General features: G+C 52.6%; 1 protein-coding gene across 1 annotated transcript; it reads left to right on the forward strand.

The window, feature by feature from the left end:
• Positions 1-3660: 3660 nt before the first annotated feature.
• DACT3 (dishevelled binding antagonist of beta catenin 3) lies at positions 3661-12695 on the forward strand. Its single transcript, XM_081275649.1, has 4 exons — positions 3661-4158; positions 9150-9246; positions 9411-9563; positions 10485-12695. Exons 1-4 carry the CDS (start codon positions 3733-3735, stop codon positions 11876-11878), a joined length of 2070 nt encoding a protein of 689 aa, XP_081131775.1. The 5' UTR covers positions 3661-3732; the 3' UTR covers positions 11879-12695.
• The last annotated feature ends 3621 nt before the right edge of the window (positions 12696-16316 follow it).

Raw genomic sequence — 16316 nt, forward strand, 5'->3', positions numbered from 1 at the left:
GTGTGAACTTGTGGCCTTTGTGCAAACTTGTGATTTGATTTGGGCAGAGGCTTCTGTGATAATTCTTATTATCATCGTGTGCATGCCTGATCTGTGATCTTTGGGGTTTGTTATTATTATCTTTGTTAGGGCTTGACACAAGTGACTCCATTTTGATTTTGACCAATCACATAAGGCAATTCCTTAATTGATGGAGACACTGAACTTGCTTCCTCTCGCAGTTCCCCATCGGGCCCTGACTTACTTCCCTCTACTCCAGTTTCATTTGATATTCTGCTAGAAGAACTCAAAATCTCATAACTTTTTTTTTTCTTTTTGTGGTACTGGGGATTGAACCCAGGGCCTCACACGTGCTAGGCAAATATTCTGCCACTATATCCCCAAGCCCTTTTTATTTATCTGGAGATAGGGTCTCAATAAATTGCCCAGATGGCCATCCTCCTGTTTCAGCCTCCTGAGTAGCTGGATTACAGGCAGGTATCACCTCGCCCGGCTCAAACTCTCACAATCCAAGGCCCCTGACCCTGCAAAGCCCAGCTGGAAGTTGGATGTTTTACCTTGTTTGCAGTCACCTTAGATCGAGGAGGTTTAAGTATGGCCTTTGATCACATTTGGGCAATTTTTTTTGTATCCAGGAAACTTCTGTCTTGACTAAGCGGGAAATGTGCCGAGCTGGGGATGCAGCGAAGTCATACAGCACCTGCCTGTCATGCACAGGGTCTTCAGCTCAATCCCCAGTACCGCAAGAAAAAGTCTATTATAAGCTGGTTGGGTAGCTCAGTGGTAGAGCCCTTGCCTGGCCCAGTGAGGCTCTAGGTTCAAGCTCCAGCACAACAGACCGACGGACGGATCTGTGTTGACCGACTGACATCACTGTCAGCCTCACTGAGGCCAGGGAACTCAGGGGACATGTGAGCTGGTCCTTCACAACTGTCTAGCCTTGGACATGTGGCTTCCGGGGTGGAGGTGCCCGTTGGAAGCAACTACTTTGTGCTCCTTCCCAGGATTTCTTATTCTCCTCCATCATCATCATCAGTAAGAACAGAGAGAGGTCAAAAGAGAAATCTCCACCAGTCTCGGTGCCCCATGCCTATAATCCCAGTAGTTTGGGAGGCTGAGGCAGGAGGATCTCGAGTTTAAAGCCAGCCTCAGCAAAAGCAGAACACTAAGCAACTCAGTGAGACCCTGTCTCTAAATAAAATATGAAATAGGGCTGGGGATGTGGCTCAGTGGTTGAGTGCCCATGAGTTCAATCCCCAGTACCAAAAAAAGGAAATCTCCAATGTTGTTACAGCTCTTCTGACACCCCAGCGGGCAGGCTCTCTTCACCTCCTGATGGAGCCTTCTCATCTTGCTGCCCCTAGCCTCAAATACTGGCTTTACCCCTAGTCACCATCCTTGGAATATCCATCTTCAAATGCCTTTAAATCACCTCCAGACCCAACCTTCCATCAGCAGACGGCTCAACCTGTTTTGCAGAACAGCAGGGATGAAAGACAATTCTGACTTCACCCAGACACTGACTACTCAGAAAATCTGTTTCAAGCTCGCTAGACCCCATCATCAATCCTTGATTGTCTCCCAGCTATTTGAAAATTAGATGGTGTAGGTCTGTCTTGAACAAGAGGACTGAATACAGTTTTTGTCTACTAAAGTCCAGCTCTTTTTCTCCTTGGGACTCACAGATTTTTTTTTCAAAAAACTTAAGTATCAAACCCTTCTGTTGTTCCTTTTAAAAATACCTTTTTATTTTGTATTTATTTTTTATATAGTGCTGAGGATCAAACCCAGTGCCTCACAGATGCTAGGCGAGTGCTCTACCACTGAGCCACAACCCCCAACCCCTTCTGTGTTTTTTTTTTAATTTTTAAAATAAATTTTTATGCCTTTATTTTTTATGTGGTGCTGAGGATTGAACCCAGGGCCTCACACGTGTTAGGCAAGTGCTCCACCACTGAGCCACAACCCCAGCCCCCTCTGTGGTTCTTAATGTGTGGAAGATAATGCTCCAAGTACTTGACAAATAATTCATTTGATCTTCGGAACAATTCTATGAGGTACAAATGAAAATGAGGCACAGAGAGGTTAAGTTGCTTCCCCAAACCACACAGCTAGAAAGTTGCAGACTATCCCCAGGCAGCCCGCCTTCAACGTCTTTGCTCTCCACTCTAACACTGCTATCTCCATGCCAGGACCATAAGTTTCTGTAGGGCACACCAAAGTGATAAAATGGAAGTGGAAGTTCTGCAGGCGGTGGTGTGGCACTCCTCTGTCCTAGCACCTCAGGTGGCTGAGGCAGGAAGATCATCAGTTGGAGGCCAACCTGGCGATGTAGTTCAGTGGTAGAGTGCCCCTAGGTTCAATCCCCAGTACCAAAATAACAATAATGAGATGAAGGTCTCACATGATCTGGGCCTTGACTTTTAATAAGAGTCAAGATCTGTCCCCAGCCCGGCGCGATGGCGCACGCCTGTGATCCCAGCGACTCCGGAGGCTGAAGCAGGAGGATCATGAGTTCCAAGCCGCCTGGGCACTTAGCGAGGCCCTAAGCAACTTAGCCAGACCCTGTCTCAAAATAAAAAAAAGTAAAAGAGGGCTGGGGATGTAGCAAGTGGTGGGGCGCCCCTGGGCTCAATCCCCAGGACAAAAACAAACAAAAAGGGCACAAGATCTGTCCGGGAAATGGGTATGAATATCGGAGCTAGCTCAGGAGAGCTGTGGGGAGGTACACGACACACCGAGCGCAGTGACACAGGCTGGCCACCTGGGGGGGCGCTAGCCCCGCTGGCGGAGCGCGGGGAGGTGCAGGGAGCCTTGGAAACCGGTGGCAGGCTCAGCCTCAGGACCAGAGAACGCTGAGAACAGAGCATCTTAGAAGGCGGAGAACAAAGCCTCTTAGAACGTAGAACAAAGGCCCTGGAATCGCCGACTGGTGGAGCTTACAGCCTCACTGCACCTAGGAGACAAAGACGCTTAGATTCTCTGTTCCCATCAAATCATTTCATCTTCCACCCAACGTCCAGAATTTGGGACACAACCGATCTTGGACCGTTAGAAGAAAGACCGGCCACATAATTTTGTCTGCTCAGTGCAAAATGAAAACGTGGGGTCCCTTGCTCAAAAAATATGTGAATTTCAAGAGAGCTCTAGCAGAATATTAAACCAAGCGCCGAGGTCGTCTAAGCGAGTCCCACGTGGGTGAAGCCGGCCCTCCTTTAAGAAGCATAACTTTATCCGTTTTACAGAGGAGTGCCTCGGAAGGCTTCCTGGAAGAGGAGGCGAAATCAGAGCTCGACCCTCAACCTTGTTCTCCCCCGCCCCCCCTCCTCGCGCAGCCTCAGAAGCTGAAGGTTAGAACAGGGAGGTTGGAACTTCTGCCAAACTGTCACGTGGATGCATTCTCTATTTATAGACCATCCTTCCTCTCTCGCCGGACAGTCCAATGGTAGCCAGAGCTCGCCCGCAGGAGGGCGGAACCGGCTGCAGGACCCGGAGGAACAGACCAATGGCATTGGAGCAAGGGCGGACTTGTTTCATTGTGATGCGTAGGGAGGCGTGGTCAAGGCCCTGAGGCAGATTCACGGGGGGGCGTGGCGAGGCTGTCTTTAAGCAGAGTGAGTAGGTAGCTTCGAGCATGCGTCGTGTTGGGCGGCGCGGGTGCTCTGTCCAGCAACTTCGTAAGGATGGAACCCACCAATAGGCGGCGGTTGCTGTGTGGCCGGGGGCGTGGCCATGCAGATAAGGCACGGGTGGGCGGCCCAATGGGCGGGCGCCTATGCAGATGAGACGGTGACAGCCCGGCCAGCGGGCGGGCGGGCGGGCGGGCAGGCGGGCTGCTGGGGCGGGGAGGTGGGACCGGGAGAGGGGTGGCCGTGGGGCCCGGCCGGGCTGGGGCGGGGGGCCGCAGCCATGATCCGGGCCTTCTCGTTCCCGGTGAGCCCCGAACGGGGCCGGCTGCGGGGCTGGCTGGAGGGCAGCCTGGCCGGGCTCTGCGAGTTGCATTGGCTCCGAGAGAGGCAGGAGTACCGCGTGCAGCAGGCGCTGCGGCTGGCCCAGCCCGGAATGGGGGGCGCTGAGGCCGAGGACGAGGAGGACGCCGACGAGGACGAAGATGCGGCGGCGGCGCGCCGGGCCGCAGCGGCCCTAGAGGAGCAGCTGGTGAGGGGCCGCCTGTCCGTTCTTCCCTCCACCCTCGTCTGTATCTGTCTGTCTGTCTCGGTTGGATGCTCAGGCACACGTCGCGAGGGGGCTCAGAGAGGGGGAAAGGACAGGGGTAGGGTTGGAGACCCTGGAGTCCAAGCGGCGGGCGGGACCTGGCCTCTCCGTCCTCAAATCGGGGGAGGGGGTACTGCATGGCCTCTGCTGGGGCCTCATGAGATGCATGGCTCCATCCTCTATACCCCTTCCCCAAAGAAAATCCTTCTGGGCGCCAAGTATGTGTCAAGACTGGATCTGAGTACTTTGCACGCGTTGTCTTTTTGCAGCTTGGGAGATAGGGGGTGGTAGTTCCCATTTTACAGAGAAAAAAACTGAGGCTCAGAGAGAGGAAGTGACTCACCCAAGGTCACACAGTGGGGATTCAAACATGCCTCCCTCTGGGCCCGGCTACCAGGGAGGGTTCCATCTTCGCTGAGCCTTGGTGTGCTTGGAGATCTCCAGAGGGGGCGCGGTGGGGGGAGGGGATTTAGGGCCTCCAGAGGGAGGGATCACTGCTGGGAGTTAGCTCTGTCTCTGAGGCCCCCACCGGCATCAAGACCCATCCATGACACTTTCCTCTCTTTCCTACCTGGTCCCAGTCCTCCTTAACCCTAGAAGAGGCAGGTTAAGGCAGCAGGGTGATTTGACTTCTGGGGGCTCTAATGGGGGAAGATGAGCAGAGGTCTCCAAATTAGGGAAGCACCATTCCTCTCCTCCATACATCATTCCTTGAGTCCGGAGACCCCTTCCTGGTTGCCTGCACTCGCTCCCTACAGCCACATCTCCGTGACTTTCTGTGTCTGCTTCCTTTTCTCAATCCTGTCTGTCTCCCGGTCTTCCCTCCTTGCATTTCTGCTCTTCTCTCTCTCTTCCTGCCCCACGCCTCAGTCTCAGTCTCTCTCCTCCCCTCCCCCAGCCTACAGACCCTGGCTTCCCTTGCAGATCCCATCCTGAGCCTGTGGGTGGTCAGAGCTTCCCGTTTGGGGAAACCTGAGCCGAGGTTGCCGGGGGAGGGGGCTCTCCCTGTCGCTGACCTCGACTGCCCCCTCCCCAGATGGGAAGTGGGGAAAGCTGAAGCCAGACACAGGCCCTGCACGCCCAGCCCCTCCCCCAGCCGGGAGTGGGACCCTGCACATTCTTCTTGGAAGCAGAAACAGCTGTGGGAGGCCCCGCCCCCTCCAAAAGTTAGAGACGGGATTGTGGGGGGACTTCACCAGCTCCCCCACCCCAAGATGCCTGGGTTTCCCAAGTGCCCCCATCCCACCAGGAGCCAGGGCACTGCCCCTCGGCCTCCCCATCTCTTTGCCCCTCATCTTACATCTCTCAGTCTCCCTCTTCCCTCCCCTCTCCCCCAAACCTCAGTCTTCCTGGCTGGCATGAGGTGGTAGTGGAGAGGCCAGTCCCCCCACAGTCACCAGGCAAAGCTTGTCCCAGCACCAGGGAGGAGGTGGTTGCAGGCGGGGAAGTGGGGGAGACAGCGGCACCAAGGGAGAGGCAGAGAAGCGCTAAATATAAACTCCTCTGAGTGCTGGGGTTCCTGGGTCCTTCTGAAGACGGGCCTCCTCTGTTCCCTGAGTGGTCCTTGTGAGACTTACCCGGTGTCTTCACCCAAGAATACACTGTCTTTGAAGCAAGTAAAGACAGAAGCCAGACTTGGTGACTTTCTAATAAGAATGATGGAGATACCAGGTAAAGACTGAGGTTACTGCAGAAAATAGAGGCATGAATTCTGGGTGGGGCTCGGGGGCTCCCTGGGTCCTGTTTGCTCCCAGGAAGAAAAAGGGTTACTTTTAACAAGGAGTTCTTAAGCGAGACTTGCAGAGGGCTTCCTGCCAGAGCTAAAAGGGCTCTGGACACTGATAAGGGAATATAAGGAAATGGACAAAGATGCGGGGAAATTTGAGGTCTCCACGAGCCCTAACTACACTCCTGTTAAGCCTCCCTCGGCTGGACGTCCTGCTTGTAGTAGAATTTGCACAAAAGGACCAATAAGGGGGCACTGTGGGGAGGCAGGGGGCAGAATTCAGGCCGAGGACCTCTGGTCTTTAGAGTAGTCCTTTTTGCAGCTGGAAGGAATGAGGTCAGATTTATAAGATGGGGAATGTAGACTGGGGGATGATTTCAGGGGTGTCTAGACACTGAGGAGGAGGAGGCCATGGGGGAAGAGAGACTCCAGACTCTCTCTTCCTCAGCCCTCCTTATAGTGGAAGAAATGAGGCCTGCAGAATTTATCAAACAAAACCAAAAAGCAAAGGGAAAAAGTATTTTACATATTTTTTTAATTATGCAAGTAGTATTTTAATTACTCCTTGTTAGATATTCATAGCTTTCATGTAATAATGCCAGTTAGTATTTATTAGTACTTAAAAGGAAGTGCTCCTTTAACTCATGTAATCCTCCCAGCAGTCCTATAAGAGATGGAGTCACAGGATGCCCATGTGATAGACAGAAACTGAGGCCAAGAGAGCAAATCACCTACCCATACTCTCACAGTGGGGAGGTGGAGAGCTGCATTTGGCAACTGTGATGCTAACTCATGCCTCCTTAAGCACTCCCCATCCCTCCCTTGAGGTCCCCACCATTGTCACCTTGGCTTGAGTCCCTCCAGACCTCTTCCTGAAAGGACTTCCTGCATCAGCTCAGCAGAAACAGTTTACATACCAAGAAAGAAATGCCAGTTTCTTGGGTGAGGTCCCAGTGACTGTGCCAGTGGTTCTCAAAGTGTGACCCCTTAACCAGCAGTACCACATCACATGGAACTTGTTAGAAATGCAAATTCTTGGTCTCAACTCCAGACTGGGATCAGAAGCTCTGGAATTGAGACTCAATAATTTTGGTTTTAACAACCCTTCCAGGTCTGCATATAGGACAGTAGACCTGTAAAATTATATCACTTAGTGACATTGTAGCTGTCTTAGTTTGTTTAAGTACACTCTTTGAGGTTAGCACACGATGAAATCGCCTAATGATGAATTTCTTAGAATGTGCCCACATCATTAAGCAACACAAGACTGTAATTCTGACTCACTGTCATGCGTGTATTCTGCATTTTTATCTTTCTGCTAATGCTTTATCATAGCGATGGTTCCACAAAGAAATTTGCCATGTTCCATCCTAACAGGTGTATAGTATTCCACTACACATGTGTCATTCATTCATTCATTCATTCATTCATCAAATATTTCCTGGGCACCTGCTTTGTGCCCAACACTGCTAGGGTAGGTGCAGCCAACACAAATCTCTGCTCTCCTAGGGATGACGTCCTAGTGAGAGACACAATAAACAAGTGACAACCTGCTATATGATTTTTAAGTTAAGAGGTCATTACTGCTGTGTAAAATATAAAAATAGAAAATAGAAATAGAAAAAGTAGAAGGGTGTCAGCGTGCAGAATGACAGGGGAGCTATTTCCGAAAGTGTCAGAGAAAGGATAGCGGTAACCAAAGATGTGAATGAAGCCGGCGAGCCAGGGGGGCGTGGGAGGGGGGAGCCAGGCTGCCCTCCAGGACAGCAAGGAGGCCAGGAGGCTGGAGCCCAGGGATCAAGCCAGCGCCCTCTGGGGACGTGGTAGGGGACAGGGGACGTAGAGAGGTGGCTCCTCGATTTCTCTAACCACTCCTTGTTGTTGAGCGATTTGGCTGCTTTTGGGGTTCTGCTCAAAGCTGACTCCTCTGCATGCCCAGGGCAGCCCAAGCTCAACAATTTGTCGACTTTGCCCACATAAACAGGCCCAGATGGGGGCTTCTGATCTGGGGGAGGGAGGAGCCAGGGCCCAGAGAGTTCCGAGCTGGGAGGGGGCGGGGGCAGTGGCTGCGGGACCCGTCGGTCTCTCTGCCCTAAATAGGCAGGGCTGGGCGCCTGCCCTCCCGCGCTCCCCCCCCCACCCCGCCCAGCCAGACAAGCCGCTTTTGTCTGAGGGTCAACCGCCAACCGCCGGCTCCTCCACAGCTCCACTCCCTCAGCCCCTGTGAGCCTTCTTGGCTCTGGCCCACCCCCTCTGAAACAGGGCTGCGTTGGGCGTCTTGGGGCCCCCACCCCTGAGAGGTCATGGTCACTGCCCTGGGAAGATTTGCTCCTGGGAATAAGGAGCCCGTGGACAGACGCTGGGGTGCAGAGGGGTGGGGGTGGGTTTCAGGGCAGGAGTGGAGCCCAGGGCACAGGAGGATGTGGTGCTGGGGCAAAAAAAAAAAAAAAAAAAAAAAAAAAAAAAAAAAAAATACAGGGATCACTGCTGTAGGACCATTAAGGTTAGACTTGGAAGGACTTCCCAGGATGCCCAGAGCCGGGCAGGGGTGGGGTCTGAGGGGAGAAACCTCAGAGGGTGTGAGGCTGAAGCAGGAAGTACCACACGACTTTCCACTGGTGACAAAGGACAGTGAAGGGAGATGGGTGCACATGAGGTAGGGTCAAAACTGGAAGAAGGGACCACAGAGGGGGTTCAGTGGTAGAGCACCTGCCTGGCACCCAGGAGGGCCTGGCTGCAATCCCCAGTACCACCCACCTACACAAAATAAGTAATAATAACATAAATAAAATTCAAAGCTAGGAGAATACCGACCCATGGCTAAGGGATCTTCTGGGTCCTGGACACCACCTTTAGCACTGAACTGTCTTTATAGCAAGAAGACCTGGAGGTAGACTCAGAGAACATTCTTATGGGGTTCCCTTGTGAGCACAGATGGGAATCCTTGATGGACGGTGGGCAAGAGGGCCCCACTGCACCCAGGAGGGACTAGATGGGGCTACGCGAGGATGGGAGTTAGCCTCCGTCCCTAATGGACATGAGAGACAGAGACCTTAGAGGTTCTGGAGCCCAGAAATTCATACTGATTTTATGAAGTCAGAGCCTCATTGTCAAAGTGAACCTGTCTGTGTCCATGAGCTCATGGAACAGGGGACTCTATGGCAGCAGGTTGGGCCTTCTGACCGCCCTGCTTTCCCCATGCCCTCAGGAGGCCCTGCCTGGACTCATCTGGGACCTGGGCCAACAGCTAGGAGACCTGAGCCTGGAGTCTGGGGGCCTGGAACAGGAGAGCGGACGCAGCTCAGGTGAGCAGGGCTGGAGGGGTGGGGTCTGCCTGGACACCCCAGCCTTTCCCATGCTCCCCATCTCTCAGGCCCACACTCTCTCGCTGCCCCACCTCCTCCTCTCCCACCCCTGCTTTCCCCACCCCACCTCCCTGATGGTCTTTTGGCTTCTCTTTGGAATCCAGGCTTCTATGAAGACCCCAGTTCCACAGGAGGTCCAGACTCACCACCCTCAACCTTCTGTGGGGACAGTGGCTTCTCTGGATCTGGCTCCTATGGACGCCTGGGTCCCTCTGAACCCCGAGGCATCTATGCTAGCGAGAGGCCCAAGTCCCTAGGTAAGGTGGGTGGGGTTGGGGACCTGAGGCCAGGGACAGGACATTAAGAGGCTCGTTTTGAGCATAAGCTTCCAAGTCACACCTGGACCCCAGTTCTGGCTGTGACCTTCCCTCTACATGTGATTTTGAGCTTCTCTCTTCTTTCCGGACCTGTCTGTCCATTTGTGAAGGGGGAATAACAGTGTCCACCTGCTGGGCCTGTGTTGGGTACTCATGGGCCTCTGCCCTCCAGCCCTGGACCAGCCACTCGGTAGTCACTCTGAGACAGGAACCACTGTTGCTCATTTACAAAAAGTCCATCTCTGAGCCCCTACTGTGTGCTCTCCTAGCACTTTCCTCGGGGTGAGGGACACAGCAATGAACTGGTCAGGGAGCTCCCTGCCTGCGTGAATGGACATTGTAGTTGGAGAAATAGAGCATACACCAGATAAATAAGTAAAATACATAGGGCATTAGATAATGACTTGTGCTGTGACAATTCATAAACCAGGGGAAGGGACATCCCTTTGAGTCTGGGGAAGCAGTTAGAATCAGAGAAAATATGGCTGGGGGGGGGGGTCTCACTAAGACTAAGAGTTGAGTGGCTCCCCTAAGTAAGAGAGTGGGCCAAGCAGATGTCCAGGGGGTCTGGGAATATATATATATATATATATATATATATATATATATATAGAGAGAGAGAGAGAGAGAGAGAGAGAGAGAGAGAGAGAGAGGGTAGAGGCAGAGGCAGGACAAGTCATGCATGTCTTATTGATCTCTGAAGATTTTTTTCACCAACCGTAGACAAGGGAAGGGAGGAAGGCAGGTTTCATTGATGAGGTGAGGTGGAGATGGAGGGAGGTGGCCGGTCCCTTCAAGGTTGGATGAGAAAGGACTTTGAGAGTCTCCCCCGCCCCTTTTCCCCCCCCCTTCTTCCCCTAGGAGACGCCAGTCCCAGCGCTCCCGAGTCGGTGGGCGCGCGGGCCGCGGTGCCGCGGTCCTTCTCTGCGCCCTACCCGACGGCGGGGTCCGCGGGGCCGGAGGCCTGCTCCTCTGCGGAGCGCCGGGCCCGCGCGGGGCCCTTTCTGACGCCCAGTCCCCTGCACGCCGTGGCGCTGCGCAGTCCGCGGCCCTGCAGCCGTGCTCCTGCCAACTCGCCGGACCCGGTGGGCACCGGGCGGCCCCTGGACGGCTACATCTCGGCGCTCCTGCGCAGGCGCCGCCGCCGGGGGGCGGGCCAGCCCCGGACGAGTCCCGGGGGCGCGGACGGGGGTCCGCGGCGCCAGAACAGCGTGCGCCAGCGGCCGCCCGACGCGTCCCCGCCCCCCGGGGGCGCGCGGCCCGCGAGGGAGCCCTCGGTGGAGCGCGCCGGGGGCCGCGCCACCAGCCCCGCCGCCTTGAGTCGCGCCTGGGCCTCGCAGTGGGAGGCGGACGTGGCGCCCGAGCCCGCAGCGCCGCCGGCCGCCGCCTCGCCCCCCGACAGCCCGGCCGAGGGCCGCCTGGTGAAGGCGCAGTACATCCCGGGCGCGCAGGCCGCCACCCGCGGCCTCCCTGGCCGCGCGGCGCGCCGCAAGCCGCCGCCGTTGACCCGCGGCCGTAGCGTGGAGCAGTCCCCGCCCCGGGAGCGCCCTCGGGCCGCTGGCCGCCGCGGACGTGTGGCCGAGGCCTCGGGTCGCCGGGGCTCGCCCAGGGCGCGCAAGGCCGCGCGCTCCCAGTCCGAGACCAGCCTGCTGGGCCGCGCCGCCGCCGCACCGCCGGGCGCCCCCAAGTACCCCACGGCCGAGCGGGAGGAGCCCCGGCCGCCCAGGCCCCGCGGTGGCCGCGCGCCCACGCTCGCGGCCCAGGCCGCCGGGTCCTGCCGCCGCTGGCGCTCCACGGCCGAGATCGACGCCGCCGACGGGCGCCGCGGGCGGCCCCGCGCCCCTGCAGCCCGCGGCCCCGGGCCAGGCCCGTCCCCGTCGGTCCCCCAGCGCCGTCTGCTCTATGGCTGCGCGGGCAGCGACTCGGAGTGCTCGGCCGGGCGCCTGGGCCCGCTCGCTCGCCGAGGGCCTCCGGGCGGCGTGGGCGGCGGCTATGGGGAGAGCGAGTCCAGCGCCAGCGAGGGCGAGTCGCCTGCCTTCAGCTCTGCCTCCAGCGACTCAGAGGGCAGCGGTGGCCTCGTGTGGCCGCAGCAGCTAGTGGCCGCCACCGCCGCCGCAGGGCCAGTGGGGGGTGCAGGTGGAGGGGCCCCCGCGGGCCCTGCCAAAGTCTTCGTGAAGATCAAGGCCTCCCACGCTCTGAAGAAGAAGATACTGCGTTTCCGTTCGGGTTCTCTCAAGGTCATGACAACGGTGTGAGTTTGGGGATCTGCTTGGGCTCCCCCTTTATGGCCTCTGCACCTCCACACTCCTGATCACTGGCCCTTCCATGCCCACCTTCCAAAGACCACCATTCTCTGTTTCCAAAGACCCTCTTCACTCCCTTCCATGCGTAGTAGCAGTCTTGGTTAGAAAGGCTCCCCTCCCCGCCAGGGAGGAATGAGGGGAGGACCCTGATCCATCCATTCAGCCTTTGGCTTCCAAGCCCAGGAGCAAGAAAGTTCCCCTTTCGTGGGCTTCACTTTCCTCATCTGTGCAATGGGTGTCCCTGTTTGCAAGAGGGGTGATTCTGTTTGAATTTCCCCTTTTAGTGTAGAAGTATAGTCTGTTCCCTTCACTTCTCTCCCTGAACACTCTCATTTCTTTCTGTGCCCAGATTTGTCCCCCTCTCATTCACAAAGTGCCCCCTTCATGTCCCTGGATCCTTAGGCTGTCCCCTTGGCACCCAGGTCAGAGACACTGTGTCTGACTCAGGTGGTGCCTGCAGAGTGCCCTGGGAAGGGAAGGAGCACTGACTTCGGGGTTTTGAGGGTCAAGTAGGAGTTGGCGACACCTGGGAAGGACTCTTTCACCTCTATTCCTGGACAATTATGGAGGATTGGGAGGTAAAGAGGGAAAGGAAGATGGTTTCTATCTCATGCCTCCACTGTGAGGGAGAGTGGGGGAAGCTGGATGACCCTCAGCTGTTCCAGTTTTTTTTTCTTTTTTAAAAAGTTAGTGTATTTATTATGACGATGGTGACTCCCCCATGCACAGGGGGGCCAGATTCTGTGTGTTTCTCTAACCTCTTTGTAAATAAATGCACAATGTTACATACTTGGTGGACTCTTTCTTTGTCTAAATAGGAGAAATGCTGCTTTTCCTTTGGACTGTTTTTTTTTTTTGGGGGGGGGGTGAGTACCAGGGATTGCATTCAGGGGCGCTCAACTACTGAGCCGTTTCCCAGTCCTATTTTGTGTTTTGTTTAGAGACAGGGTCTCTCTGAGTTGCTTAGAGCCTCGCTTTTTGCTGAGGCTGACTTTGAACTCGTGATTTTCCTGCCTCAGCCTTTCAAGCTGCTGGGATCCAGGAGTGCCCCACCATGCCCAGCTGGATTAAGATTTATTGAGCAGTTTTCTGGCAATGTCCAGAACCAGATGGCAGATCCCAAATGGGGTTCAACATCATCTTCTAAACATTGGCTCTTTTTTGGAGGGGGAGTGGGTTACTGGGGATTGAACTCCGGGCATTGGACCACTGAGCCACACCCCCAGCTCTTTTTATTTTTATTTAGAGACAGGGTCTTGCAAAGTTGCTTAGGGCCTTGCTGAGTTTGCTGAGGCTGGCTTTGAACTGGAAATCCTCCTGCCTCAGCCCCTACCCCCTGGGATTACAGGCATGCACCACCATACCCGCCTTAAACATTGGCTCTCTTATTTCATTGAACATTACGTTTTAGTTAGGTTGGGATATGAATATGATTTCATAAAAATAGGAACAGTACAGGAAAAGGACAAGTGCCCCATTCCCTCTCAGAAGTCATAATCATAATCAGCAATTTGTTGCGTATACTTCCATGCTCTTTACGTGTTTGCATACATGCAGGAATCTAAACAGCTGTGGTTGTGTGCAGTTACACACATGCCTAGAGTCATGTACACATGTATACATGCTGTTATGTGTATTTATAGTTGTACATGTTAACCAGATGTGTGCAAATACATATAGTTATGTATGTAATGTTATAGCACATATATTTACATATATTGGACTATCTGAATGTGGTGTTTTGTCTTTTTTTGGGGGGAAAGCCACCTCGGCCTGGAAATTTCCTTGTGGGAGGATTTAAATTAAGGATTGAATTTCTTTGGTAACCATCAAAGTCCTATAACTATAGGACTCTTTAGCATTTCTATTTCTTCCTGTGTCAGTTTTGTTAAGTCATACGCATCTAGATATTGGTCCATTTCATCTAAACTTAGGTAACAATTCTCCTGTGTTGTTAATATCAGCATGGAAAATTTCATTGTGGGAATCCCATTTTTATTTTGAGACAAGATTTTGCCCAGGATGGCCTCAAACTTGTGATCCTCCTGCCTCAGCCTCCCAAGTCTCTGGGATTATTGGCATAAACCAGATTACCTATCATCATTTAAAAACTTTTAATTGTCACTCTTTTTGGTACTAGGGATTGAACCCAGGGCTGCTTTTACCACTGAGCTACATTCCAGTTTTATTTTTTATTTTAAGATAGGGTCTTGGGGCTGGGGATGTGGCTCAAGCAGTAGCGCGCTCGCCTGGCATGCGTGCGGCCCGGGTTCGATCCTCAGCACCACATACCAACAAAGATGTTGTGTCCACCGAGAACTAAAAAATAAATATTAAAAAAAATTCTCTCTCTCTCTCTCTCTCTCTCCTCTCTCACTCTCTCTTTAAAAAAAAAAAAGATAGGGTCTTGCTAAATTGCTGAGGGTCTTTGCTGAGCCTGGTCTCAAACTTGTGATCTTCCTGCAAATTGACCTGAGTCACTAGGATTACAGAAGTGTGCCTATCTTAATTGACACTTGAACTGACACACTTCCATTCACACTCTACAAAGATGTAGCTCAGTGATGAAACTCTTGCCCAGGATGTGCCTGGCCTGGGGTTCGACTCAGCACCACAAAACAGAAAACTGAATGAACACTACCCCAACTGACCTTCCTTCCTTCCTTCCTTCCTCCTCCTCCTCCTCCTCCTTCTTCTTTTTTCTTTTTACTTTTTGGTGCTGGAGATTGAACCCAGGGAATGGAGAATTCTAAGAATGTGCTCTACCATTGAACTATGCTCCCAGCCCTTCAACTGACATTACTACAGCAATTTTTGAAATGCCCATTTATTCTTTCATCAAACAACATGTTATTTTTAAAAATATTTTTAGTTTTAGATGGACACTATATATTTATTTTATTCATTTATTTTTATGCCGTGCTGAGGCTCAAACCCACTGCCTCACACATGCTGGGCAAGCTCTCCACCACTAAGCCACATCCCCAGCCCCCAGATGTTATTATTTTCATTTTGACAATCTTATGAGGGAAAACTGCTTTCTGTTTTTTAAATATATATACATATATATTTTTTATTGTAGGTGTGCACAATACCTTTATGCTATTTATTTATCTATTTTTATGTGGTGCTGAGGATTGAACCCAGGGCCTCACATGTTCTAGGCAACTGGTCTACCACTGAGCCACAACCCCAGCCCCTGCTTTCTGTTTTAATTAACATGTCTTCCTATTTCCTTGAGGTGGCACATAGTTTTATTTGCTTATTGGCATTTGTATTTCCTCTTCTGTGAACTATCATACCCTTTGCCCAACAGTTATTTGATATTTATTTTTTAAAATTTTGGTGTATTCTGGGTGTGGTTGCACATGTCTCTAATTCCAGCTACTCAGGAGGCTGAGGCAGGAGGAGTGCAAGTTTGAGGCCAGCCTCAGCAACTTAGCAAGACCCTGAGCAACTTAGTGAGACCCTGTCTCAAAAACTAAAAAGGGATGGGGATATTTCTCAGTGGGCACCCCTGAGTTCTCAGTCCTCATTACTGGGGTATGGGATATGGGGTATGGGGAAGATTTAAGTTCTCTCTCTCTCTCTCTCTCTCTCTCTCTCTCTCTCTCTCACACACACACACACACACACACACACACACATAGAGTTTTCAGCAGAACCCAAATAGATAACAATTATTGAGCACTTATTACATTCTGGACTCTTCTTACCACTGCACATATTGACTAATTTAATCCTCACAACCAAATGACAGTAGCCCATTTTACACACAGAGAAACTGATGCACAGAGAGGTTTAGGTAACATCTGATACTCATACATGGCACATTTTAAAGTTCATGTAGTGGAAAAAATAAATTCAGGCATAATCTCCAAAGTCCATGTTCTTAACCACTGCTCTATGTAACTTGTTATATGCATCATCTCTAAAAAGATACACAAGGAACTGGTCACAAGGAGGGAAGCTTTCGGGGGGAGGATGTGACATAAGTAAATTCTCCAATTTGTTAAAGGTGATAAAGAATGGGGGAGAACTGAGCAGAGGTCTGAAACTGGGTAGGATTTGGGGAATTTACATAGAATGTTCAGAAATGGCTCTATTGAACATTTGAACAGAGAACTGAAGGAGGTAGGGAGTGAGGCTTGGTGTGTGTGTGTGTGTGTGTGTGTGTGTGTGTGTGTTACTGGGGTGTGAATCCAGGGGTATTCTACCACTAAGCTACATCCCCCCAACTCTTTAGTTTTTGAGACAGGGTTTCACCCAAATTGCTCAGGCTAGCCTTGAACATGAGATCCTCCTGCCTCAGCCTCCCCAGTAGCTGGAATTTCAGGCATGTGCATCTGCCCCCAGCAAGGTTTATGGATATCTTGGGAAAGAACATTCC

Source organism: Spermophilus citellus, assembly GCF_964194105.1.
Source record: "Spermophilus citellus genome assembly, chromosome: 18".
Taxonomy (NCBI): domain Eukaryota; kingdom Metazoa; phylum Chordata; class Mammalia; order Rodentia; family Sciuridae; genus Spermophilus; species Spermophilus citellus.